Raw genomic sequence first — 26,810 nt, forward strand, 5'->3', positions numbered from 1 at the left:
TAGATAAAACATTTAGGCTTACTTAATAATAAAATTAATTAGAAATAGTCACATATTTAATCTTTTATTGATAGTCTAATAAATCACAGTTGAACCTAAATATATCACCTATAAACATTTGAGCTATGCTGCTCTTTACACCAAGGTATTAGCCAATTATGTTCTACTACAGATTTGAGAAAAACATTCTAAATGTTGCTGAACCACAAAAAATAGCAGCTTTACTTAATAATACTTGTGTAATAATGGAGGTATGGGAGTTTTATTTTAGGAACACCTGAAGGGCCACTGGTTCTTCAATCCTTTTATGGTTTTCTTGTTTTCTATCTATTCATCTGCTTGTATTCACATTTGGATACCTTTACCAAGTAATCACCCTCCAATTCCACCTGAAATTAGACCCTCTCAAATATATATAGGTAAAGTTACATTCTTTAACAATAACTTTTCTATTAATTTTGCACCCATCTTTTATAACAATTTAGAACATTTAACTAGAAAAAAAACTTAAAATACAGTAAACAAAAAAGTTGTTTTAACGTACAAAACTAATTTACACACAAACATACACACACTAATATACAAACAAGGTGTTTTTCAACATACCAGTAATCTTTCCAATCTTTCTTTATTTAGTGCACCTACAGGTTTACTAAGGTCACGAAAAGTTTCAGGATTTGTTAGATCTATGAAAAAAAGAACATTTGTAAACATATACTATATTACTAACAATAGTATGACAATTTTATTTTCTAAAGCATATGGACAAAACTTAAAATATCAAATTAGGATTAATTAGGACCCATACCTTCTTCATCAGTCTTTAAAGCATAATTGTAATCCTTGGGAAGAATTTAGACTAATGAGTCTACTGATTTCAATGATGTCAGTGCAGGGAAAAAACTTCACTGAACATTTTCATTTTTTCAGATACCTGCACTGTAGAAAAGTAATTTTTTTCTATCCTCTAATATATGAAAAAGTTTAATGGAAAAATTAGCCCAATTTTGACTTCACAATCAAATCAGCAAGTGAATGCACCTCATTTCCAATTTTTTAATTAGCTTCTTAAACCCAAATGCCAATTAAAGTTTTTTTTCCTTTATTTTATGTTTTAATATTTTAACATTTTTTTCACAACTTATTATCAGTATGAAAAATATAATGAAACAAGCAATTGGACAAATATTTTGCAAACAAAATCTAATATAATGGGGTTTTATAACAGGTGTGTGTGTGTGTGTGGTATTCATAAATCTCAAGTTAGAAATCTCAAGTTAAAAGAGCAGGAATACTATGTAACCTCAAATTCCTACAGCTGCAGAGAAAACAATGCAACACCAACCAGCTTCAAATTAACATTTCATCACAGCACAGCAGCTATCAAACATATCCTGAAAAGAACTGAAATGGCTCTACTCAGGAACAAGCTTCACAGAAAGAGATTCCAACTGGACCAGTTAAACAAAGACCTCCTAACCCTACACCTGGAATTGAGCAACAAAATTCACCCACTACTTTGGGACAAGACAAAACAACTTACAACTTGGAGAGCTGAAACTGAAACCACTTACAAAAATCACAAATTCCTGAAGAAACTAAAGAAATTAGAACATGACAAGAAAGCCCCCAACAACTCACAACAACACCTGAAACAATTAGTATACAACGTTTCCAACAGAGAACTCACCAAAACAGAAACAGATGTCCTAACCAAAGGATTCAATTATGCTATAGCACCCAAAAAAATCTCCACAGAATCCATCATATGCGGAGTGGAATCCAGCCTAACTAAATTAAATACAGATGAAGCTGATAGAATAAGAAACCAAGCCACTATGCACAAGCAAACCACCCAAAAGCAACTTACACAAAGAGGAACTAAAAGCCCTGCAAGCCCTAAGGAACGACAGCAGCATAATCATACTTCCAGCAAATAAAGGTAATGCCAGAGTAGTAATGGATAGAAAAGACTACGAAACAAAATTGACAGACCTACTCCAAGACTCCACATACAAACCCATAAACACAGACCCAACCACATATCTGGAAAAAATAACCAGGAAGAAAATCATAACAAGCAACATGAGCAAAGAGATCCAACAGAAGATCATCCCAAGAGAAAAATCTTCCAGATGTCCCAAATTATACGGTCTTCCCAAAATACACAAAGAAGGCATACCTCTCAGACCCATAGTCAGCTCCAGAGAAGCACCACTACAAAGCTAGCCAAATACCGAGCAAAGCAGCTACAGCCCCATGCTGAAGCAGCAGCTTCACATGTACAAAACTCATACCACCTCTTGGAAATGATCAAAGATCTACACATGGAACAAAAAGATCTGCTTGTAAGTTTCGAGGTGGTTTCGCTATTCACTTAAGTCCTGATAAAAGAAACTCTTGAAATCATCAAAAACAAATAACAAACACCCAAACACCTCATGGAACTAGCAGAACACTGCTTAACCAACACATATTTCATATAAAAAGGACAAAGACACGAGCAAATTGAAGGAGCCCCTATGGGATCACCACTGTCACCCATCATTGCAAACCTGTTCATGGAAGAATTCAAATCCAGAGCCCTAGCCAATGCCACCCACAAACCCAAACTATGGTTAAGATACATCGATGACACATTTGTTATTTGGCCCTGTGGAAAAGAAAACCTAAACAATTTCCTAACACACCTAAATAGCACACATCCCAAAATCAAATTCACCATGGAAACGGAAACAAACAACTACCATTCCTAGATGTACTAATCTACAAAAAACAGATGGCACACTAGGACACACCATATACCAGAAGAAAACACATACCAACCGCAACCTCAACGCCCAATCCCACCACCACCCAGCATAGATAAACTCTGTGGCCAAAACACTAATTGCCAGAACCAAACGCCTGGCAGACAAGACACACATAAAGACTGAACTATGCACCCTGACTAAAGTACTGACAGCTAACGGCTTCCACAAAAGCAAAATCACTGGCCTGATCCACAAAAACACACTGAGACATAATGGAGACCTAGAAGATGAACAGACCTATGGAACAGCTGTCCTGCCCTACATAAGAGATACTACAGACAAAATCAGTAAGATACTACACAGGCATCACATCAAGACTGTCTTCAAAACAGACAGAAATATAGCAGCCATCATAAGAAACCCCAAAGCTAAAATTGACCTGGAAAACCAAGGCATATATGAAGTTCCCTGTGCATCATGCCCTGCCACATACATTGGACAGACCAATAGAAGAATAAGTACCCGCCTGTATGAACACAAAAATGAGTAAAAAAGCTGGAACACTTCCTCACTAGTCCAACATATGAAAGCCACAAGTCATAGCACGACTTCAATGGCACCAAAACCCTAGCCACTATAGAAAACCCCAGCTACAGAATTATCAGAGAAGCCATAGAGATTGAAAAATAGACCTGAAAGCATGAATAGAAGAGATGACTCCACCAGACTATCAATTATTTGGAAGCCTGCACCCACAAACAAAAAAATCTCCACACCACAAGCCAGGCAAACACCTGGGCACAAACAGACACCCTCTGATACCTCCAGCTCAAACACACCCCAACCAGGCACCCAGATGAAACCTAGCTTCCTAATAAATGATAGCCGGCCATTTATTCGGAGCCAAGCCCCACTAAAAGCCTCCAATACAGGAAACACAATGTGGCCAGCCAATCAAGACAAAAAAACACTACAAAACAGACAGAAGATATTAGAAACACCAATCAAGCAGAACATAGCAAACTCCAAAACCAATAAACACAGACCAAGACTCCCAACCAATCAGGATGAAGAAAAAACCATTCTGGCACAGCAGATGGCTAGCACCAAACTTAAAACAGAAAAGGCGGTGAAAGTCTGACTCATAAGCGAACACAATACACAAGCCTGATGATGGCAGATGAGATTCTGCTGAAATGTTGCTACAACTTTAAAAGCACAACTATAATGACGTGGGAAAATACCCGAACAAAGCTGAATACCATACATGTAAGTACCCACGAAAACTTAAGAAAACATGTGTGTGTGTGTGTGTGTGTGTGTGTGTGTGTGTGTGTATGTGTATGTGTACGTGTGTATATATAGATAGATAGATAGATATAGATATAGAGATATAGATATAGATTCTTTTAAAACTTATTTTAAAATAACCAATTTAAAAATAAAATACATGTTTTTGGGAAGTTTCAGTCATTTGATATTTTTTATTCACAATTATCCATTTTAGGTTATTTTAGTTTTGCATGCTATTTTGGTATAATACACATTTTTATGCTTTCTTCAAGTTGAAAATTCAGAGAAATTAGATTTTTGGATTTTAGATAGCAAGCAACTTTATTTAAAACCATACTGAAAAGGTACAATCAATCTTTTTTTAAAAAAAAACATGCTAACAACTTAGTCCTTCTTTTAGATAAGCAGAAAACATATATGCAAACCACCCTTCCCAAATCTATTCAAGACCCTTACTTTCTATGAATAACATGTCCAAGTTAGTGCTTACGATGCAGGTTGTGAAACTCTATGCAACCTTAATTGAAATGAATGGATTTTTGCAACAGCACTTATTGAATCTCTTATCTTCATGCCCCAGGTTGTTTTTAATGTTTCCTGACTTGTATTTCTTTGAGGATTCATTTGAAAGTCTAAATGTAGCAAAGTAAGCAGCAGCTGTGCAACTTTTTAAAATCAGGTTTATAAACCAATACTGCAAATGATGTTGCTACTAAACACTATTCCATTTTGGAAACAAGTTTGAGAAAATGAACTGACAGCACAAGTATACAACTGCACGGGTATCTTGTCTGGATAGTCCCATTGCATTTACTTTGCTTGTCTCCAAAGAAGTCTTACCTAGTTCTGAGCTAGAATAATCTGCTATGATCCATGGAAAGACAGGGTACTGGGAAAGATCGTTGCAGCTCCGATCAGCCAGATTATTGAGATGAAGAAGGTATTGGTAGTTTGAGATATGTCCTCGTTGCCATTGTAACATGTAGCTCTCTGCGGTGTGCTCCGTAATATGATTTTCTAGAAGGATACAGAAAATGTGACAGATTGCAAAAAAGAAATTAATATAATTTGCCATTAAAGCTCTCCAAGGAACTTGTATTAGGTTGAATTTCTATCCCGCAAGGCTTACAGAGCCATCATTTATCACTGATCAGATAAGGCAGGTATGACAGCAAGTATTCAGATTTATGAGAAATGGGTGAAGCTATTCCCCACAAAAGAATTATCTTGTCATCCCTATTCTATATATGTCTACGTTCTAATATAAAAATGAGCAATTATTAACAGCAATCCTCCAGTAGTTTTTCTAAGTAACTGTCTTCTGAGCTATTGTCTTCCATGGAAATTTCATGGCAAAAAAACTGATAATGAGAATCTTGGGATGGGCGATTGATGGAGAAGGTATTCTGCCTACCTTAAAATATACAAATAAAGTAATATGATGGGAATAAAATCAGTTATATTAATTTGTTTTGTTTAATCTTTGAGGACTTTAATCATCTTTATCCTCACCCTACACACATTTTGATGTACTGCTCTTAATCCAAACTAGACTTCTCTTTTAGTATCCCACTGACCAATGCTCATACCTCATTTGATTTTGGATTACACCGTACATAGCTGTCCTCCTATCTTTCAACATCTTTTGTGGTACTGTACTAAATATTCTGAGCTCAAGTTTCGGGCTTTTCATGTGTCTCAAAATCTATATTAGAACCAATCTATTGTAAAGTCTATTTATACCTGCTGTTTCAAATGCTGTGTCATGGTTGCATTATTAAAAATTTTTCCAACAGTATTGACTGAAATCAGATCAAATGTTGGAGCAAAGCCTGCAAAGTTCCTGCAACCATGACAAAGTGCTAAAGAGCTGCTGTGGGCTCTGTTCAGCTTCTTCTTGTGCATAGACGAAGATTTCTCTGAACTTCGTGCCTGCCTTCCTAGTAGACATGTTGCTGCTTCTTACAAACAAAGTTCCTGTGGGGAGCTTAAGGTTTCATTCAAATCAACTATAGGTGTGTTTCATGTTTCACTTTGTTTTAGGCATACAGTCTGAGATTCAAAGATAGGCAAATACAAAGATTGTTGTCTAAGAGAAAACGTGGCTTCAGGGGCAAGGGTTGCTGGAACTGCTGAGCTATTCTAGTACTACTGCATTTATGAATTGGCTTGGTCTGCTGACTTTTGTCATTAGTTTGTAAAAGATATGTAATGCTTTGCATTCAGTTCAAAGAAACTGGTGAAAATGTGCCACCTATTTGTTTCTTTTTAAATCACCACATTTTCTCAATACAGGTAGTCCTCAGATTACGACCATTTGTTTAGCAATCATTTAAAGTTACGATGGCACTGAATAGTGATTTATGACAAGTCCTAGCACTTACTACTGTCATAGCATTCCCACAGTCATTTGATCATAGTTTGAGAGTTTAGGAATTAGTGTGCATTTATTAAGACGGCAGCATCCTGGGGTCCTGTGTACACCAGTTACAATTTTCCAACAAGCAAAGGCAATGTTGGGGAGCTGTATTCATTAACAAACATGATTTATTTAACAGCCATGTTGATTCACTGACCACAGCAAAAAGACTTGTAAAGTGAGGCATAATTCATTGAAAGACCACTTCATTTAACAATTCAGTCCCAATTGTGGTCATAAGTTGAGGACTACATGTATCACAGGGCAGCTACATAAGATGGCTGTGCAACAGCAGGAAAAAAAACTGGCTGGTCTAGAGAATCCCACATTCGGAACCACTTTCTCTATATTACTTCTGAAGTGTTGTACAGGTCAAATGTTTGTACTCTGTCCATGCTCTTTTGCTAATGTTGGGATTCCAAATTCATTTAAATTCAGTTTTTACTAGTTTTCAAAGTCTTTTTTCTAACAAAAACAAAATAAAAAATTAGGCATAAAAGATGAACAGAAAAATAAATTATAATAGTTACTATTATAGTTACATAATAAGAGTCGTGGTGGCACAGAGGTTAGAATGCCGTATGCAGGCTAACTCTGCTCAGTGCCAGGAGTTCAATTTCTTCAATCTTGACAGGCTCAAGTTTGACTCAGCCTTCTATCCTTCCAAGGTCAGTAAAAATGAGAACCCAGATTGTTGGGGACAATATGCTGACTCTGTAAATCACTTAGAAAGGGCTGTAAAGCACTATGAAGCAATATATAAGACTAAGTGCTATTGCTATTTTTTATGGGTCTGTGCCTGTAATGATCACTATGACAAAAACAACTAAACTCTTCTTATTTAAAGTTTCAAGTAAATTATATGGTTAATACATTCTGCCATAATTATCTCTCCCACCCAATCTAAACATTATTGGCTAAGAGAATTTTTTTATTTAAAAATATTGGGGAAAAAGCATAGATAACAACAGAAACCTTAATCAAAATATATATCTAATCTTTGTTATTTGTCCAAGTTGCAATATTTTCCTTCCTTATATTAAAGCTTCTCTTCTGGTTATATAGACAGTATTATCAAATGATACGGAAGATATAGAACTCTCTGCCTGATTCTCATCTTTCAATGATCTTTCTTCAGCTAATCATACACAAGTGTAAAGACGGTGCTAAGAACTTGCTGCTAAGTATCTCCACAAAATAATAAAGAGCTCTTTTTCTATGCAATACTTCCAATCTTCTATAAAAGCTAAATCTATACAAAAAAGCTGAAGTTAGATTCACACACACACACACACACACAATATTATTTATTAGATTGTTGTTGAAACCTAAATATGTTGACACGTAGAAATATACATTATCTCGGTCCTCAGTGTTGTTGAATTTCAAATAGATGTCTGAACATAAATCATTCTCGGTGCAAAATACTTCCAGACCCTTGAAAATTAAAAAAAAAAAAGATTAAAATGACATGCAGTGAAGTTAACAAAATCACTGAATTAACCCATATCCATATAGCAATGTTAAGCAGAGATATCTGCTTCTTATTGTTTTCACAATAGCAAAAGCAATGCCTACATTATTTTTATAGCATAAAAAAGTCATTGCAATTAATTTATTTTTACTAGGCGAGCACTTGGTACCATTTAAATTATACTGTATAATACTTGTTTCCCAAGGAATTGAAATAGCTAAATTTAAATCATGAAACACATCTCCAATAGCAAGGATCAAAAGCAAGTATTATCTTACCAAAGGCGACAGGCTATGTCTTCTTTTATAGATGCGTCTGACACTACGCAGTGTCACTTGTACCACAGGTTTCTATAAGGAAAGAAGTCAAAAGATGACACATCTCTTCCAGTTTTAGTCACATGTTCTAGATAGAAGATGCATTTTCCCCTCTAGCACTTTATCAACAGTGAGTCTCAATGTTAAATCCAAGAAAAGACCATTTTGGAAGATTGTTGGGATATTTTTTAAGAGGATGGGTCAATTATCTTAATTTCAGAGAGGCAATTTCTGAGATTGTTCAGTAATCTGTATGTGTTCTGAAAATAGCCAGCTATTTGTTATGGAAGCTAATTAAAAATTAAGCCAACTTTTTGATGTTAAGGACAGATTCACATTATAGAAACTTTGTGTTATATAATTATACATATACAAGTGAGCAGAAGATACCATGTCTTCCCACAAGGAAATACATGAATCTACTTTCTAGTTTGTTAGCATCACAGCAAGAACACTTTGACTTTCTTAATTAATTGAGATAGTATGGAACCTTGACAACAGATAAAAGTGTTTAACTTAACTACCACAGAAAAGCCAGGTGGATCTCAAATATCAATTGAAATCCACATATGCAAGCCATAGCACCCCAATTCTTGTATTTCCCAGAATCATCAGTGTGTAATAAAATAGCCATTAAGGACATTTTCCATTTATTAATTCATACCATGTTCATTGCATTATTTGAGCCATAATGAAGTGATATAAGTCTCTCTTCTTTATTGCTACTTTGACACAACAATAGTTGAATGAGTCCAGTGCTATAAGTCACCAATTAGGAAATGACCCAAGACTAGTTTTCTACCACTGATGGGTAGTGTACTAACTGGCCAGTACTTATCTGTGTGCTTTAATATTGTTATCCTTAATTATAATATGGATATTTTTAAAAAGCAGGCTTAAGCTGAAATTAGATTTCATCAGCCTGGAGAAATATAGCACCTATAGAAAATGACAGGATTGTTTGATTTGCATTAAAAGCAGAATTCATTGGAGGATGAATTGTATGATTTGATTTGAGGGCCAAATAAAGAACACATTGTATACACTTGGAGAATATTTTGCTAGCACACTTATCAAGGCTTTAACAGCAGCAGATCAGAAAATGCAAATTACTCACAGGATAGCCATTGAGAGGTTGGAAATACAGGTTTTCATCAGTGATGCATACATGCCCTGGATTCGTTACCAATGGAGTGACCATTTCCGCTTTACATTCCATATGTAGCGTTTCAGAAACATTCTGAAATCTATTCAAATAACGAAGAAATGCCCAGTGTAAGTTTCTACTTATTCCTTATCATAACATCCCAGAGTTTTCTATCACATCTTTATACATAGTTTAGAATATACTATTTACTACTTTATATATATTATAACAACAAGTGTGAAATCATTTTTACGGTACTGAACAATAACATGTCAACCAACAAAGGGGGTTTACTTTAGATTTCTTTGGTTATCTTTATTTTGCCACAGAAATAAGCAATTCAAAAATTCAGAATTCAGCATAGTAAGATAAACATATATAAATAGAGAAAACATTGTAAATCAGTACACATAGTTTCCTATTGCTGATCTACTCTTTGCTTTTCATATTTTCCTAAGCATGTTAATTATTTAAAAGAAAAAACTAAGAGTGAAAAGATGAGATGTTTCCTGAACCAACCCAGAAAAACATACCTGTTCTTATCAAATGATGTTCTGGCCAAACGTGACTGTAGAATAGCAGTTATCTGATTTAAAATAATAACAATAATCAGCTTTAAATTTTTAATGCAAATAGGATTGTCACATTAATCATTCCATTAATACTGCATCTCTAGTACATATTTACCATAGCAGCCTGGTCCCCTAGCTTGTCCAAATGCGATGCTCTGTATAACTGTTAAAAAACAGAAGCAATCAAATGAAATTTAGAAGTTTTCCCAGATATAAGGGAGTTGAAGTTCACAGATACAGATGAGACTTCTATCAGAATTACTAATGTTGCATTATATCCATTTTTATCTACAGACTTGCATCACAACAGGCATATATAATTATAAACCATAGATCAAGAATCCCAATTCATAGCTTTAGAGCCACATGTAACCTCCAGGAACCCCTTTTTATATCAAGAGCCCCCCCCCTCCAATAACAACTGCTGAAAAATATTAGCCTACTTAATCACCATTTCGAAATGATAAAAACTTAAGAGCCGTAGCAGAAGATCCTAAAAGTACAGCAGAATACAGCAGTACACTCCCTGAAAGGTCAATTCTTGATATAGATTCTTAACAAATGTAACTTTACCAAGATTTTTATACATCCATCCATATATGTGCATTCATAAGAATTTTGTCCCAATAGTACTATTCTCAGCAGCAATATTTTCCTTGATTCAAGTTTGACTGGTGCCTACATGCATGTAGATTCTTTGGCAGAGATATAAAATGATTTTGACATTGATTTCTTCTGTAATGTTATTTCAGTTTTCCAGTGAAACCCATAGCCAATAAATTTACTGAGGTAAATACAAATCAGGCCACATTCCCGCTTAGCCTTTTCAAGATCACTCAAAATTGGCTAGGTGCTGCTACTAGTTCATGATTAGTAAACACAGCTTTTCTAAGCAGAGATATACTCATTACTGCTACAAATAAAAAATAAGAAACCGATATACATTTCTCTTTTGATTGCTTGGAAATGTGGTTTTGTACATGTCTACTAATTTTCAACAGCCTCTAGGACACAGATTGTTCTATGGGATTGCAGAAGCAGTCTGCAGGATTGCCTAATAATTGATTAGCCACTTTTAACTCAGGATTACCATGCAAAAGAAAAAGAATAGCCATTTGTTAGTTGTTTCAAATATTTGACTAGATAAGAAAGTTTACTCTGTTTCATTAGCTAAATCCCATGCTACAGGCAGCAATAAAATGAACTATTCATACTTGATGAAGTGTTTGTATGATATCTTCGACTTTTCCAGCAACATCCAGTTCAAATACATATTTAGTTTGACCCTAACAAAAAGAGATAATTAAAATTATATTAAAACCCACACACAACCTCTTCAAATTAGGAAGAGCCTAGTTTAGGATCTGCATGCCATGCAAACAAATTCTAGATGTAATCCCTGGTATTTCTGATACTCTAATCTAGTTACTATATTATAACTCCCGTTTCTTATTCTTTTTCTTGTTTATGACATTTGAAATCAAACATTGTTTGTATATTTCACCTAAAAAGTTTTATTTAACAGTTCATATCCTAAACTATTAAAAGGCACTGTAATATTTTTATATTAAAATAAGATTATGTTAAAACACTAAAAAGTTATTTTAAAAAAAATTCAGAGACAAAGCATATAGTTACATAACATCTTTTTTTCTTTAAATGGAAGCATATATACTTACTCTTTCGGTTTTAAAGGGTGCGATGATATTTTGTTCTTTAGTGAGAAAAGCCTTTAGAAAAAGATAACTTGTTTAGCACTTTTTTGCAACATACCGTAGCTATTAGATATTCTCCAAAATGCAAAAAAACTTATAAAGCATGAATAAATGGATAGCAACTGTTCAGAAAGTTATCAGATCATGCTCCTAACCTTTTTTCATTTTAAGTGAAAATTACATTTTAATTTTAAAACAGTTTTTTTTACAAAAACCAAATCCAAATTGTAGTCTGATATTTCACTGTGACCCTAGTTTAGCTTCGCCTTTATTTAAAAGTTAAAAGTTTCCCTATAGATAGTGACATTGTCAGCCACAAATCCCGGTGACTTTATGGACAAACATTCTCCATTTTGTTGTTTCTCTACTTCAATGTTTCTTAATCTTAGCAACTCTAAGATGCGTGGACGTCAACTCCCAGAATCACCAAGCCAGCCATTTTCCATGCACAGTGGCAAATCATAGTTATTGTTCTTTCAGGGACATTCAAATGATATTCTTGATCCTTTTCTCTCTCTTTTCCATTGTCTTCCCCTTTTTTTCATTTTCCCCAATCATGCCAAGCAGTTATTTTTTTCTAATCCATCATCTGTAGAGTTTTTGTTTATTAATCATTGCCTCACTACCACTTTTTTCTTCCAGGACTCATTGACTGGTTCTTTTAGCCCATGATCTTAATAACTATAATCAAAGCTGCAATTAAAAGCCATCTATCAATGTTCAACTTTTTCACCCATACAATACCTCTAGGAAGTACACTGCTTTAACTATTCTGATCTTAATAGAGGGGAATATTTGATATTCTGATACATTCTATTTATTTATTTGATTTGATTTGTTAATCACTTACAAGATAACAGGTAAAAGTATAAACATAGTTTTGAATACATGAGATATATACGTATAAGAAAAATAAAAAGAAACAATAGGGCAGGGATGGTAGGCACGATTGATGCGCTTATGCACACCCCCTACAGACCTCTTAGGAAAGGGGTGAGGTCAGTCTAAGGTTAAAGTTTTGGGTGTTTGGGGAAGAAGCCACAGAGTCAGGTAGAGTATTCCAAACACTGACACTTTGTTGCTGAAGTCGTATTTTCTGCAATCAACTTCTGATCTTTGTTGCCATAGAAGTACTCTTTGGCTTCATGATCTTGTCTGAGCTTCCCATCATTTCCTCTTTACTATTATTTTACTTCTTACAATGCCAAGCATGCTGTTTATTGCTTCCTGAGTGAAGAAAATCTTCTCCATTGACTATGAGCTTATTAAGCATGCAGATTGATGTTATCCTTTATCCATTTTATTTTCATTTTACATTAGCTATCAGACCTCTTGTCTTTTTTTTTCATACAATTTGTTACTTTTCTCTGTATGATTCTGCTTTGAAGAACCTAAAACAAGCATTTGCTTGTGAAAAGATTTATGATAAAAATGTTTTGCTTCCCTGAGCTAATAAGTCTGGGGTATAGCAAAACTTTTGCTGTTCAAAGTTGACAAGTTTTTCTAACAGGGTCATTTGAATCCACACTTTTGACACAAACCAGTTCTGTTCAGTGTGTTCAATCAGGGGTGCTTATCTTATCAGCATCATGATTTATGTCCCACTGTAGCAATGTTGTACAAATGGCAGAGCTGAAGTCACCTATCATTATACTACATAACCTCATTGAACTTCCTTATGTATTATTGTGCTTATTATTTGATAAATCTCTTGTATCCTTTAAGTTTATATAGCAGCAACAGAAATCTGATATATCTTTACAGTGTTAACCAATATATCATCATTAAGCATTGCTCCTGGAGTAATAGTTCCACTGTCACTTACAGTATGAATTATGATGGAAGTTTCAAAGCTGTCTTGATAAAATACAAATTTCATGACAAATAGAGTTTGATCTGAATTAGAAGCCATTTCAGAGAACATGGCAAAACTCAGAAAAATCTTTCAAATTTACAAGAATTTGCATTTTCATTTAAAAATGACATTTAAAAAACTGTAAACAAGGACTTTTGTATTATTTGTTACTTACTTGACTAGATAAAATAGCAATCTCCCCAGAAGTACCACTAAAACACAGATTTGGGGGAAAAGAAAATAATATTATCACACTATTCAGTTGTGTTGACATTAAACAAATATGTGTTTAACACATCTTTAAAAGCATTTACCTTGTAAAGGAATAATTCCCACTATATTCTGGTGCTTCAATTTTAATACAATCTCTCAAAGGAATCTATGTGAATTCACAGAAAAAAAAATCATTCGAGTTTGATGTTAAAACCAACCAAAATTCTTGATATTACTTAGTCATCTACTTACCTTAATAATGGGATAGCTTATTTCATCAGGCTCAAATATCACTGATTTTGAGCAGATTTTAAATGATCCTTTAATTTTCCTAAGTATTAGAAGACAAAGTTATTGCAGAATTTTGAAACAGTACAATATTAGTGTTTTCCCTTTTATGAAAAGAGTAATACCTTATTCCCTTGCTATCTTTCTTTAAAATATAATTAGCTGTATGTTGTTCAAAGTAGTATTCTTCCAGATTAAGGAGTAATAAGGAAAATCTAGAAGTAAATAATAAAAAACAAAATATGTGTTAATGTAACTCTGTGCTTTGCTACTAATACGCATTACAGATTGCCTTTAGCAACAATTCAAAGATATAAAGGACCTACTTAGGGCCCGGATTCAGCAATTGCCCTGAATGGGAGTCACATGACTAAACTTCAGCACTTGGCAACTGGGCCACCTTTACAACTGTTTGCAGTATCCCACAATCGTATGACCACATATTATAACAGTTTGCTGAAAGCTGACATTTACTACTGTTTTATGGCAAAACTGTATCATAACAAACCACTGGTTCACTTAACTTGCTTAATTATTGTAGCAGCCACTTTGCAACAGTGGCATTTGCTTAACAACCACCACAAAAAAGTCAGTACCATAGTTTTACAACTGTCACGACTTACAGCCATGATGAGCAAGCTAGATGTGTTCCAAGAAGGCAGCTTCTGTCTAAAAGCTAAAAGTAGTTTGGCAGTTGAAACAATTAGACATGGAAATGAAAGTCATTCCTTCACTGATGTGTTTAAGTGACCACAAGTTGGAAGTGTTTTAGTTTCAGATCAGAAAGCAATCTGATTACTAAGGATACTTGGCACACATAGCACAATACTTTGTAAACAATCTAAGGGGAAGAAATTTTGGATGATCTTTTTAATGTATATATTTATTGTGTTTTATCAATAGGAATAAAATAGAAAACAGAAAAACATACATACAACAATAACCAAAAATATGATTAATGTTGGAAATTTTGGATAATCATAACAAATTTTACTTGTAGCTTTTTCCCCAAATGAAGTGCTTTTTTCTTACACATTGGGAAAAAACAGCAACATTAGGAAACAACTGCAACATTGATTTTAACTTCTTAATAGATGCATAAACTTTAAAAGTATCCCTTTAAGGGAAAAAAAAACATTTTTGTAATATCAATAAGCAATAATAAAGCAGAGAAAAAAAATGTCCAGTTAATTACTGACCCAGCCAAAAAGATAATTGAGAAATTTTATTTCTTCTAGTAGTTTATTTTTCAAGGAGTATTGACCTCTATTCTACTGTCCTGCTCTGTTCTTATGCAATTAATAATAGAAACAAGTCTACATTCTTTTTGAAGGGTGCAGTTCCTATGAATAACTAAGAAAGGATTTCATAGATGATTTCACATAGTGAATATAAATATTTGCAATGCTACATAGTAATTAGTATGTATTTCTTTTAAACAAAATATATTAACGTGTGATCCCATCACAAAGATCCTTCCCAGGCAAGGTAGATCCTGAATGTCATGTGTTATAGGACACTTTCCCCAGCTTCTTTCTTTTTACTCAGTCTCCATGAAAGAGAGAAAATAGCAAAAGCATAGTAAGACTACCATTTTTGAACTTGTGTTGGTGCTTAATTTAAGGATGATCTGAGTGGTAATGCTTAGGCTACAACACCAGTGAAACTTGAAACATTAAATTGCTGGAGTTCAGCTTTAATCGTGCAGCAGTAATCACCATTATTTTTTCCAAGTAGTTTGATGCTAACTTTCTAATCTACTCAATCTTCCCTTTTTAAATATCGATGATTGTCATAAAAGAAAGCCCAAATTTCAAAAATCTGCACAAATACCACATCATGGATACTGGTTTGTAATGGATATAGCAACCCTCTTCCAAAGAGAGTTGGTGAATTAACAGATTTACCAGAGCGTAAGATTTCATGCCTTTAAAGCCTAACCTTCAAACAATGTATATGAATAATTAACATATTAAAAAACTGTGCACTAAAATTCTAACTTATATTTACTGGTTGGAATATCCACAATAATCTGAAGAACATCTGAAAATGTGCCATCACAGAACAATAAGGAAAGAACTTGCAAAGGGACTTTTTCCCCCAGTTATAGGCCTGATCACCTAGGTCAATGGTGGCTAACCTTTTTGGGCTTCCGTGCCAATAATTGTGCACTTGCTTGCTTGCGCGTGCTCATGTGCCAGCACCCAGAAGGCAATATGTGCTGCCCAATGCCCCCTGCCCAATGCCCCCTCGTGTGCTGCACATCTGCGCATGCACGTGCTACCCCTTATGATTTTGTGGCCCGTTTGAGAGTTGAATAATGGTATTTGATCTGCTCTCAATTAAATTTCACCTTCACTTCAAATAGGTGTCCTCTACTCATTTACCTGGCTGCAGAACGGATCAAAATTTTCTTCTAACACACAAAAATTGTTGCCATGCACACAGTGACACCATGATGGAAATCCAGCCCTTTTGTACTTGTGTCTCCAAGTCAGATACTAATATATCGGTTTTGGTGTTTGTACTATTATTTTGAGATATATTTTCTCACTTGCACCCCTTCCAATCTCTGCCCCATGAATGCCCAAGCTGACACATTAACAAAATTTATGAGGTTTTTTTTTTTTTTGGGGGGGGGGGTCTGTTTGTGGCAAAAAAAAACCACCCATTCAAACGAATGTGGTTCAGTAAACGTCCATGGCATTCATTTAACAATCACTGTGGGAAAGGCCAGAAAATTACCTCTGGTCACTGGGTGCCACGATTTATGACTGTAGTTTTGGGCTCAATTGCAATCATAAATTGGGAATTATCTGTAGGTAATATTCACTGCTTAGGAATGTCCACTGCTTAATTACTTTGCACCTGATTTAACTTTAGTTTCCTTATTTTTAATCTGGGATAATGGTGATTGATGAATAAATCTATTTTGTGTAATTTTAGGGTTAAAAATAAGGCAAATTTTCACATTACCTTTCATAGGTGTTAAGAGAAAGTAGATCTGATTTATTTTATTTTCTGCATAAATCTTACTAATTTCTATTTGGGCCTGGTATGTTTTTGTCTCTACTTCCATTTTATAAAAATGTATTAAGTTAATTTAGCCTTTTTTACCTTAATGCAGAACAGTAAGAACAAACCAGAAGTAGTGACTGAATAAACATGACAAATATTCCCAAGAGGAATATGATGTAATTTGGATCATCTTCAAATGAAACCACTTTTATGCTTCTTGTAAACTTATTTTAATTGCATCTAAATCTTCATGGATACATATTTTTGTTTGTGAAATTTTACCAATTTCAAGAATTCGGATCAATATGAGCTGTAGATAGCCAAATTATTAAATTTTTAAAAAGCATTTAGTTTTAAAAGGTTTCTAACTTGCTCAGAATTTACAGTATGTGGTTAATTTATGTTTGTTTTCTTTGCCTCTGTCCCAAAATTCCTGTCTGGAAGGGTTTATTTTAAGTGTATAGAAATGCCCTCCTGTTAATAATGAGAATATTCATACATAATTCTTCATTATTCCAAAATCAGTTCCAGGACAAAACTGAAGAGACTGATATAGACAAACTAAAGTTGCAGTTATACTGCTTTCTATTCATTGGTTCAACTGTACTACCCACAAACATTAAGACATCCACCAAGGGCTATCGCCTTCAGAACAATCCAGCAAATTGCTTTGATAAACCGTAATTTGTTTAATTAAAGGAGCATTTTTATCACAATGTGGTAGGTAGGTAATAGTAGTCTTGTTGGCTGCACCAAAGCACTAGAAACCATGAAGCATATTTTTACTTCCAACTCTTGTCAAACGAATGTTCAACATCTCGTGAAATTCATGGTAAATCTCCCTACGCCCCAATTGCCGTATTTTAGAATTAGAGCCTCTGCAGCTTTAAAAGGACGGACAATACGGCGCATACACCGCAGTGTCCCAAGACAATAGTCCCCACGCCACTTCCGTATTGCAAGACTATGACTCGCAATAGGGCGCACCGGGACGGCGCAAGGAAGGTTGATGATATGCTAGTTTTAAGCAAAAGCAAAACAACAACAACAACAACACACACACACACACACACACACAAAGATTAGGAGTCCCTTCTTCCATGCCCCCCCCCCCATCGTTCCTGGTTCTGTTGCTTCTTTGCACCCAATGAACAAGAAACTGATTCCGGTGGCTGCTGGAGACGGGTTCCCCTCCCTATTCCGCAACCGCTTGAGAGCAGCTGGAATTCTTTGGGTTTTCTCTGGATCGCAGCGCATTTCCCCAACAAGAGAGACGCTTCCGCGGGCAGAGCGGCCCAACTCCTGAGCGTTTGCTCGTTCGCTGGCATTGCCGCAGCCTTTCCTTCGGAGGAATGCTCGGCTCTACCCAGGGCGTTTCACCCACCTCTCTTTGGAGTAGAGCTCCTGCTCCTGCCGTCTCTTCCGAATGAAGGCCATGGAGCTGGCCCGACCCTGCTTCCGCAGCGCCTCTGTTTTGCACCAGGAACTTGCCGAGAGGCAGAAACTTCACTCGCCGCTAGGGGCCCAGCAGCAGGTAGCCCTCGCCGGCCATTTATATGGCAGCAGGAGCGTCGGCTGTGGTCCCTCGGCTGGTTGGGATCGCTTTGCGGTGCCCCAGATCTACTTCTTTCCCACTCAACCTTCCGGGCCAGCTTTCGTTTCGGCAGACTTGCCTTGTGACAGGCATGTGCTCTTGCCTTTCGAAGGCCGGGAAAATTGGGAATTCCCTGCCGCTTATGGCCACCTTCCTTGGGTGGCTTCTTCTAGCCCTCTTTCCCTGTGAACTCGGGTAGATTTTCTGGGGTGTAAAGAAGGTGCAAGATCAAGAGCCACCTCGGTTCAGTGTGCCTGCGCACCCGAGTGCACTAGAACAATAATTTAAGTTGTAGTTGTAGCCGCCTCCCCCGGGCAGCTTTCGAAAGGCTTGAATTACAACTCTCAGTATTCCTGGAAGTTGTCACCCGATACAGCTAGAGGAAAATAGTCTTGAAAAAGGCAAAACTCAGGAAAGGGCAAACAAAAAACAAATAAAACACCGTTGCTGTGATTTTCCCTGGCTTTTGCCTCCCTCCCACCTGCTCTGTTCTTGAACTGGTGCAGGAGCACCGGGAATTGAGCCATGGACATATTAGCACACACTGGAAAGGATATCATATAGGAAAATGAGGTATAGTGGCTAAAAATTAAATCTGGCAGCGAGGAGACCCAGGTCGAGTCCATCATTAGCCATAAGAGGTGAGTTTGTGGTTTAGCTGGAAGAAAAACAGTAGTTTTTCAGTAGTTCTTCCTGTTGGCTTTATATCAGATATTTGCAGCCCAAGAAGATTTAATCCGTTTGATCTGTACAGTCTGCTCTAGAAGAATTTGCAGGCTGCTGTAAAAGGAGCAGTGTCAATTTTGCTACCTGACCTCTGAAAAGTGTTTGTTTCAAGGAAGGGAAACACAGCCAAATATTGTTATCTCTGACTCATTTGTAATGTACAGTATATTTATGTTTACTAACTTAAAGCTTTCACACAATCATTGTAGAGGTAAGGCGCATTGCTCCAGTTGGATGTCAGTCTTTTACAATCATAGGGCTGAAAGGGACCTTGAAGGTCTGCTAGTCTAATCCCTCTACAAAACAGGGTCTTTATTTCATCATGGACAAATGGTTATCCAATTTTTTCTTGAAAATCTCCAGCAATAAAGCCCTACAACTTCTGGAGGCAAGCAATTCTACTGATTAATTGTTCTCACTTTCGTGAAGTTTCTTCTCTGGTTCCATGTTGGGTCTTCCTGTGACTGGCTTCCACCCATTACTTCTTGTCCTGTCCTCTGATCTTTGGGGATTAAATCAATCTCCCCTCCTCCACGCATGACTTCAAGTATTAAAAGACAGCTATCATGTCCCTTCTAAGCCTTCTCTTTGTTACGATAAACATACTATTGTCCTTAGACATTCACCATATAAATTAACCTGCAGATCTCTTTGTTGTTGTTCTCTGCACTCTTTCTAGGGTCTCAACATCTTTTTTAAAAAAATTATTTTGATTTGTCAATTGCTTACAAGATAATAGGTATAAGTATAAACATAGTTATGAATACATGGATACATATAAGAAAAATAAAAGAAACAATAGGACAGGGACGGTCCTATTGATTTTTGTATCGTGGTGACTAGAACTGGATGCAAAATTCCTCACTAGTGAAATACAGAGCAGTAGTATCCCTTCTTGTGATCTTGATGTTATCCCTCTGTTGATGCAGTCTAGGATTATGCTGGATATTTTTGGCAGCTGCAGCACAGTATTGGCTCATACTTAAGTGGTAGTCCACTAGGACACCTAGATCTCAGATAACATGTTACTGTTGAGCTAGGTCAGTGATGGCGAACCTTTTAGGGGCCGAGTGCCCAAACTGCAATCCAAAACCCACTTATTTATCACAAGGTGCCAACATGGCAATTTATCCCGAATAATGAGGGTTTGTGAGGAATTTCAATCATTCTTTCACAACTTTTCCCTGGTGGCACTGGACATCTTTATCAGCACAACTCAGGAATGATGAGAATGTAGTGCAGTTGCTTCTGGAGGGCCATCACATCCTCCTCCCTCCTTCCCTCCCTCCCTTCTCCTTTGATTTCACCCTTCCTTCCTTCCCCTCTTCTGATTTCACCTTCCTTCTTTTAATCCTGTATATAGTGGTTCGTTATTGTTAATATTTATTAAAGAATGCTGCATAGCTTAGAAGCTCTAGGCAAAAATAACAGCAGTTATTTGGGCTGAAGCTATCTTGGGCTATTAGAGAAAGAAAGAGAGAGAAAGAGAGAGAGAGAGATTTATTCCACTTTCCCTGGGTCCTTGAGAAATGAATGGCAACTTTTCCCCATCCCCGTCTTTAATAAACCCAGCCCTAACCCCCCTTGCAGCCTTTTAGCTACTATTTTCCCACCATGCTTCCCCCTCTCCTTAAAACGAGGCTAGAGAAGAAAGCTGGGAGGGAGGGAATCTAAGCAGGAGGAAGAAGAGACCCAGGCAGATCCCTCTCTGAATAGTCTGCTACCCAGATTTCAACTGATTTCATCTCTGATTCACTGATGAACAGAACCCACCCCCCTTTTTGGACTCTGGACCACTGGACCTTTATTTTTTCCATTGATTGGGGGAAATTGGATTTTTATTGGGTCTTCCCCACACCAAAAGGAAAGCCATCCAGGCTTCTCCTCCTAGAAGCCCCCTACCCTTCTCCCTATCCCCTTCCTCCTACCCCCGCACTCAACCCCACTTCGGGGCTGAGTAGCGTGTGCTGGAAACGCATGTTGGGGTGCCGTCCAGTGTTCGGCCCAATACTCCAGTGTTCAGCCCGCAACTCTCTGCTCCTCCAGGCCCGGATTGCTAAGAAGGGGAAGGAGCAGCCGCGACACCTCTACTGCCCTCCCACCCCAGCCATCGCTACCAGGCTTCCTCAAAGGCGTGCCACGTTTCAAAGGCAGCAGCTCACATCTGGAGGTGCTGAACAGTATCTCTCTATGAGAGCTGGGCCAGGCCTCTCAATCCTCTGACTCGCCAGTGTGGGCAATTCTTGACCAGCCTCCCCCCACTGGGCTTTTGTGCTTGGTGCTCGGTGGGGAGGTGAGTGTTTCCCCATGCTGCCCTCTTTTGTTTTTCATATTTTTTAAAAATTTTTTAAGACAAACACATACAGACAAAAACATAAAACCATCTTTCAATTATATACATACAGTGTGTCAGTTGGTTACAAATCTTTTGTGCTATCCTTTCATAGTCCTTACTCACAAGTTGTAAAGGTTCTCAAATTGTCAATCTAACAAATGCTTATATATCTATCAGTTATTAATCATTCATTTGTCTAAACTATTATTCCATCATTTCATACAAAATATTCCAAATTTTATTATAAATTTATATTATACATTCATCCAATGGTCATATATTTTGTATTATATTCTCTATATATTAATCTTCTATTACAAAACTTCCTAGTCTATTTCATTACCATGTCTTTTTATCTAACCATTGATAAAATAAGTCCCTTGTCATATAAAATTGTTTATCTTCTTCTCTAATTTCAAATGTCAATTTACTCATTTCAGCACAGTCCATAATTTTCTTAATAACATCCTCCTCCATAGGTATTTTTTCATTTTTCCAATTCTTAGCAAATACAATTCTAGCCGCTGTTAAAACATTTACAATCAAATATTTCAATTCTTTATTGTATATTTCCTGTATAATTCCCAATAAAAGTATCTCTGGTTTAAAGTCTATGTGTTGTTTTATCATTTTTTCCAACCACGTGTGGATTTTAGTCCAATATCTTTTTGCATCCAGACATGTCCACCACATATGGTAATATGAACCTGGTATCTGATGACATTTCCAATATTTATCTGATTTGTTCTTAAACATTCTTGCAATTCTCGTAGATGCCACCTGTAAAACATCTTACACAAATTTTCTTTATAAGCAGTTGACATTGTTGTTTCATAATTTTGTGACCACAATTTTTGCCATTTCTCTAGATCAATCCCATATCCAAAATTTTTCCCCCAAGCAATCATCATTTCTTCCCATGATGCCCTCTTCTTTCTCTTGGCCCCTCAATGAGAGGAGGAAGGCCAGGCTTGGGGGAGAATTGCTCCCACCATTCTCTCCCAGTCCTCTGCTGGCGGCAACAGCAAATTCCACGATGAAGGTGGAATCCTGTTGCCATGCAAAGCAAGTTTGAGGCACTTTGCTCCCACACTAAGGCCCCGGCCATCGCCACTGCCACAACAGGGGGACAGCTCGTTTATCCCTCTGCCACTACAGGGCCACAGGGAGCCGCAGCGGAAGGATGAAAGTGTTGCATGGATTGCATTGTGGCTTTGCATCATAATTTAATAAGGCTTAAAGCTTAAGTTGTCCAGATCCTTCTGAATCATGAATTTATTTTCCAAGTGTTAGCAATTCTCCCCAGTTTGGTGACGTGTAAATTTAAATGCCCCTTCAGTCCCCCTCATCTAGGTCAAAAAGGCTTGGTGGCACACTGGTTAGAGTGCAGTACTGCAGGCTACCTCTGCTGACAGCCGTCTGCCTGCAATTTGGCATATCAAGTCTCACCAAGCTCAAGGTTGACTCAGCCTTCCGTCCTTCCAAGGTGGGTAAAATGAAGACCCAAATTGTTGGCAATATGCTGACTGTCTAAACCAGTCAGCTTAGAGAGGGCTGTAAAGCACTATAAAGGGTTATATAAGTGTAAGTGCTATTGCTAATTAGGCAGATGTTGAAGAACTGTTGGTCCAAGACAGAACCTTGAAATATTCTTTTGCATGCTTCCCTTTATGTATATGTAGTGTTATGTCTCCTCTTGGAAATTCAAACGAACAAACATAAAGCAGCCGTTTCACAATCAAATCAAACTGAAGGAAATAACAAGATAACAACTGGCAGAAACTGTTAGGACTCTCCTTCGAAATTCAAACAAACAGAGAGCTCTTTGCTGTAACATCCTCATTCAAAATAGTCATTTTGTTCCTGGCGAAATGCACCAGCTCAGCTGTGTCCTTTTATACCCATTAAGGCAACGTGCTAATTAACTGGCTTGCCCTTCAGATTAACGTTTCCTGGTTCTGACGTCAATCCACGATCTAACAGTCATCAGAGTCAAAACTCCCAACAGGACCGATCCTTCCAATCACAACATGTAGTTCCACTAAGGATCATACACAGAGTGCAGTTAGTCAGCCAACTGCAAATCTGTCTGGTCTTGGTACTGTGCATTCTACATTGTTCTGTCTGCGGTCTACTTTATCAAATGCCATATTGAAGTCTAAGTATACTACAGTACATCCGCAGCATATCCTTGTTCTACTAATTTAGTCACTTTATCAAAGAAGGCCAATAAAGATCTTTTTTCTAATGCTGCTAGTTGCTATTTCTTACTGCAGCTTAGCTGGCAGCAGCAAATATGGGAGCCCTCCTAATATTTTGGACAAAGGGTGAAGGATGAGAAATGTACTTTTAGACATAACAGATTCTGTTAATGCAACTTTACCATAAAGATGCAATTAATTCATCCCAGTGTGCTACCTGTCTGCATTACTGCTGGGACAAGTGTTGCAAGTCTGAAAGTATTTTCTCTATCATCAGGGAAGAGGAAATTCCCATTGGGAGGTTCTGTTTTTATCTCCTGGGGTTGGGAGAAAATTGGTGATTCTTTCCTTGAGAGATGCTATCTTTTAGTTTGGCTTTTGTTTTTTACTGTGTTTTTGTAATGCCTGCAAGTCAGCATTGACTCCTGGTAACTTCCTGGACTGGTCATTAGCAGAGTAATCCTTTTACATCCAGGTCGCAATCTTTATGATAGTTGTGAATTTTGAGTAATGCTTTGAAACTTTGAGCTGATTTTCTGGCACTAGTGAGTCCCAATACTAACTACAGTATTACAAATCTATCTGAAGCTATCCTGGAAACTAAGTATGTCTCTGGGGCTTTCCTTATTGGTGGTGGTAGTGGGAACTTTGCCTACATTGGAAGTATTTCTCCTTTATATATGCTACCAGAGTAATGTCCCATGAAAACAGATGATAGTTCTCTTGGAAATTATAACTATACTTTAGTAATGTGTCATAGCCAATCATTTGTATGTGTGGTAAAGTCATGGTCAGTTTCCAGTTACAAATAGTGAGATATGATCATGCTTTTTACTTCCTGCAAATTGTGGTATTGTAAATGAAGAAGGGAAATTAAAAAAGAAGAAGATCCAGAATCAGGCAAAGATAACCAATGTCATACAGTTGCCCAAAACAACAACAACATTGCTATGTTCATGTCATCACTATGAGTTGAGCCAAAGGAGTTTGGCTTGTCTGAATTATAATAATAATAATAGAAATACTACTTTTTATTAACAACATGTTTGATAGAGAAATACAACTTTAAGAGAGAAAGACTAGCACTACAGCCTGGCCTAATTCACTCTTCAGAAATGTTGATTGCTGATATTTTAAGAAAAGTGATATCATCTTTAATTGTTCCAAATTTCAATTTCAGTCAAGTAATATGAAAAGCAAAGGAACGGGTATTTCATCTCTAGCTCCTCAATCTCTTTTTAGATTATTATCCTGGAGGTAGAAAATCTGGTGTGCTAAAGATAGTGTTTTGCAACTTGCATATTAAACTGTTTCATCAAAATTAAAATCAGTTCACATACCACCTTCTTTTCAAATAAAATTCTGTAGCAAAACATACACACACTAAAATCATATTCAAGATATGCTACTTGTGTTGATAAGATTATAATTGGTTATTATGCTCTGCAATTTTGTTATATTTTGGGTTTATAGTTCCTTTGCTCTCTTTTTTCTCAGTAATGTTTGCTTTAACATAAAATATCTGGATTTGGAGTTCCTTCTTGTGGTCATATGTGGTTACAGCACATAGCTTAAACAGGTGCTTCATCTTAAAGTTAGTTAATTAGAAAGTCAATTCAATAAAATTACTCTGTTAGGCACTGACTGCTGCAGAAACCAGTTCTTTTGAGCAATTTAAATTGGTTAGCTCAATAGCTAATTGAAGTGAAATAAATTCTTGAAAACAGATTATTTGTTTTTCTTTGCAATCCTAATCTATTGCTATGAGAAAGTAGTTGGAAATGCCTTCTATATCAGTGTAAGGTTTAGTCATCACAGTTTTAAAACTATCTTATAAACAACATGTAGATAATTCAACTCAAAATTAGTTATACATGTTCTCTTTCTAAAGGCAATTATGTGAATAATCTTATAGAATGATTACAGCTTTTCCTGAAAGACTATAAGGAAGAATGTTTACGACTAGGATTAAAGACAAACCATACTCTGGTGGATTATAGATATGCTAATATAGTTTAACTATAGTTTGTTGAATAAGTCACAGTTGAATTCCCCTTAAATCATAAATAATATTTTACAAATTATAGTGGTTAATCTTATGTTACATGCTAATTTATTTATTAATTTTAATGTTTTATTGACAGTCTTTGAGCTACCTTAGTATATGGCAAAATGATACATGTAATAAATAAAGTGAAACCATGTTACGGCTTAGTGTAATCTGTAATCCCATTTTCTTCTGCCTTTTAGAAACACCTGCAACCTCCCACTGTCCTATACAGTGCCTACTCACATTTCAGTTAACTCCTTATGTAAATCACAGTATTTTGTTCTAGTATAGTTTGTGAATTCCATTACTGTATTATAGTTTCAAAACATAGTTATAGCTTAAGTTATAGATCAAGAAAGCAGAGCTCACATAACCTATAATATCTCTAATAAGTGCAAGACATCCCTAATAATGGTAATTCTTTGAAAAATGAGAATTAAACATTAGAATTAAGACAGAATTTCAGCTCTGGCAGTCTAATGAGATTTATACCCATTATTTGTTTATATATTTATGCCACTTGATGTATACACCCACACAAAATTGAATGATTGAAAGCATAAATTCTACCTTATGTATGTGTTAGTATGAATCTAATTTTAATGGCTTAATCAAATGGTAATTTTATCAACAAATATTTTTTAAAAATAGCTTAACCCTGCTCAGGCTTTGGGAAATAATTCTCAGCAGGTATCAATTTAATGAAATTTACCTTAGTAGGTAAATACTAAATAATCACAAGGCAAAAAATATACATATATGGAAGTTTTGAAAAATTGTTCCTTTCTTCCAGTATGCCAGGATCTGCCCTAGATCTTAATTTTTTTAAAAAACTATCTT

General features: G+C 36.2%; 1 protein-coding gene across 2 annotated transcripts in view; it reads right to left on the reverse strand.

The window, feature by feature from the left end:
• Window positions 1-19,331, reverse strand: part of NSMAF (neutral sphingomyelinase activation associated factor) — a 39,017-nt gene extending 19,686 nt beyond the window's left edge. The window contains exons 1-14 of one of the 2 annotated variants that reach the window (XR_015743210.1): window positions 18,449-18,939; window positions 14,172-14,261; window positions 14,011-14,089; window positions 13,860-13,924; window positions 13,721-13,757; window positions 11,655-11,705; window positions 11,190-11,261; window positions 10,091-10,138; window positions 9,937-9,989; window positions 9,374-9,503; window positions 8,218-8,289; window positions 7,794-7,902; window positions 4,887-5,063; window positions 607-686 (exon numbers count right to left, since the gene is read on the reverse strand). Coding sequence is in view for 1 of the 2 variants with exons in the window: in XM_026706176.2 (XP_026561961.1) it covers window positions 607-686; window positions 4,887-5,063; window positions 7,794-7,902; window positions 8,218-8,289; window positions 9,374-9,503; window positions 9,937-9,989; window positions 10,091-10,138; window positions 11,190-11,261; window positions 11,655-11,705; window positions 13,721-13,757; window positions 13,860-13,924; window positions 14,011-14,089; window positions 14,172-14,261; window positions 18,449-18,501 (1,116 nt within the window). In the remaining variant the exon portion in view is untranslated. Of the gene's footprint in view, window positions 1-606; window positions 687-4,886; window positions 5,064-7,793; window positions 7,903-8,217; window positions 8,290-9,373; window positions 9,504-9,936; window positions 9,990-10,090; window positions 10,139-11,189; window positions 11,262-11,654; window positions 11,706-13,720; window positions 13,758-13,859; window positions 13,925-14,010; window positions 14,090-14,171; window positions 14,262-18,448 lie in introns of both variants that reach the window. The other variant, XM_026706176.2, reaches the window with a different exon arrangement.
• Window positions 19,332-26,810: the final 7,479 nt, after the last annotated feature.

Source organism: Pseudonaja textilis, chromosome 3 (assembly GCF_049901715.1).
Source record: "Pseudonaja textilis isolate UNSWEBS1 chromosome 3, rPseTex1.2, whole genome shotgun sequence".
Lineage (NCBI taxonomy): Eukaryota > Metazoa > Chordata > Lepidosauria > Squamata > Elapidae > Pseudonaja > Pseudonaja textilis.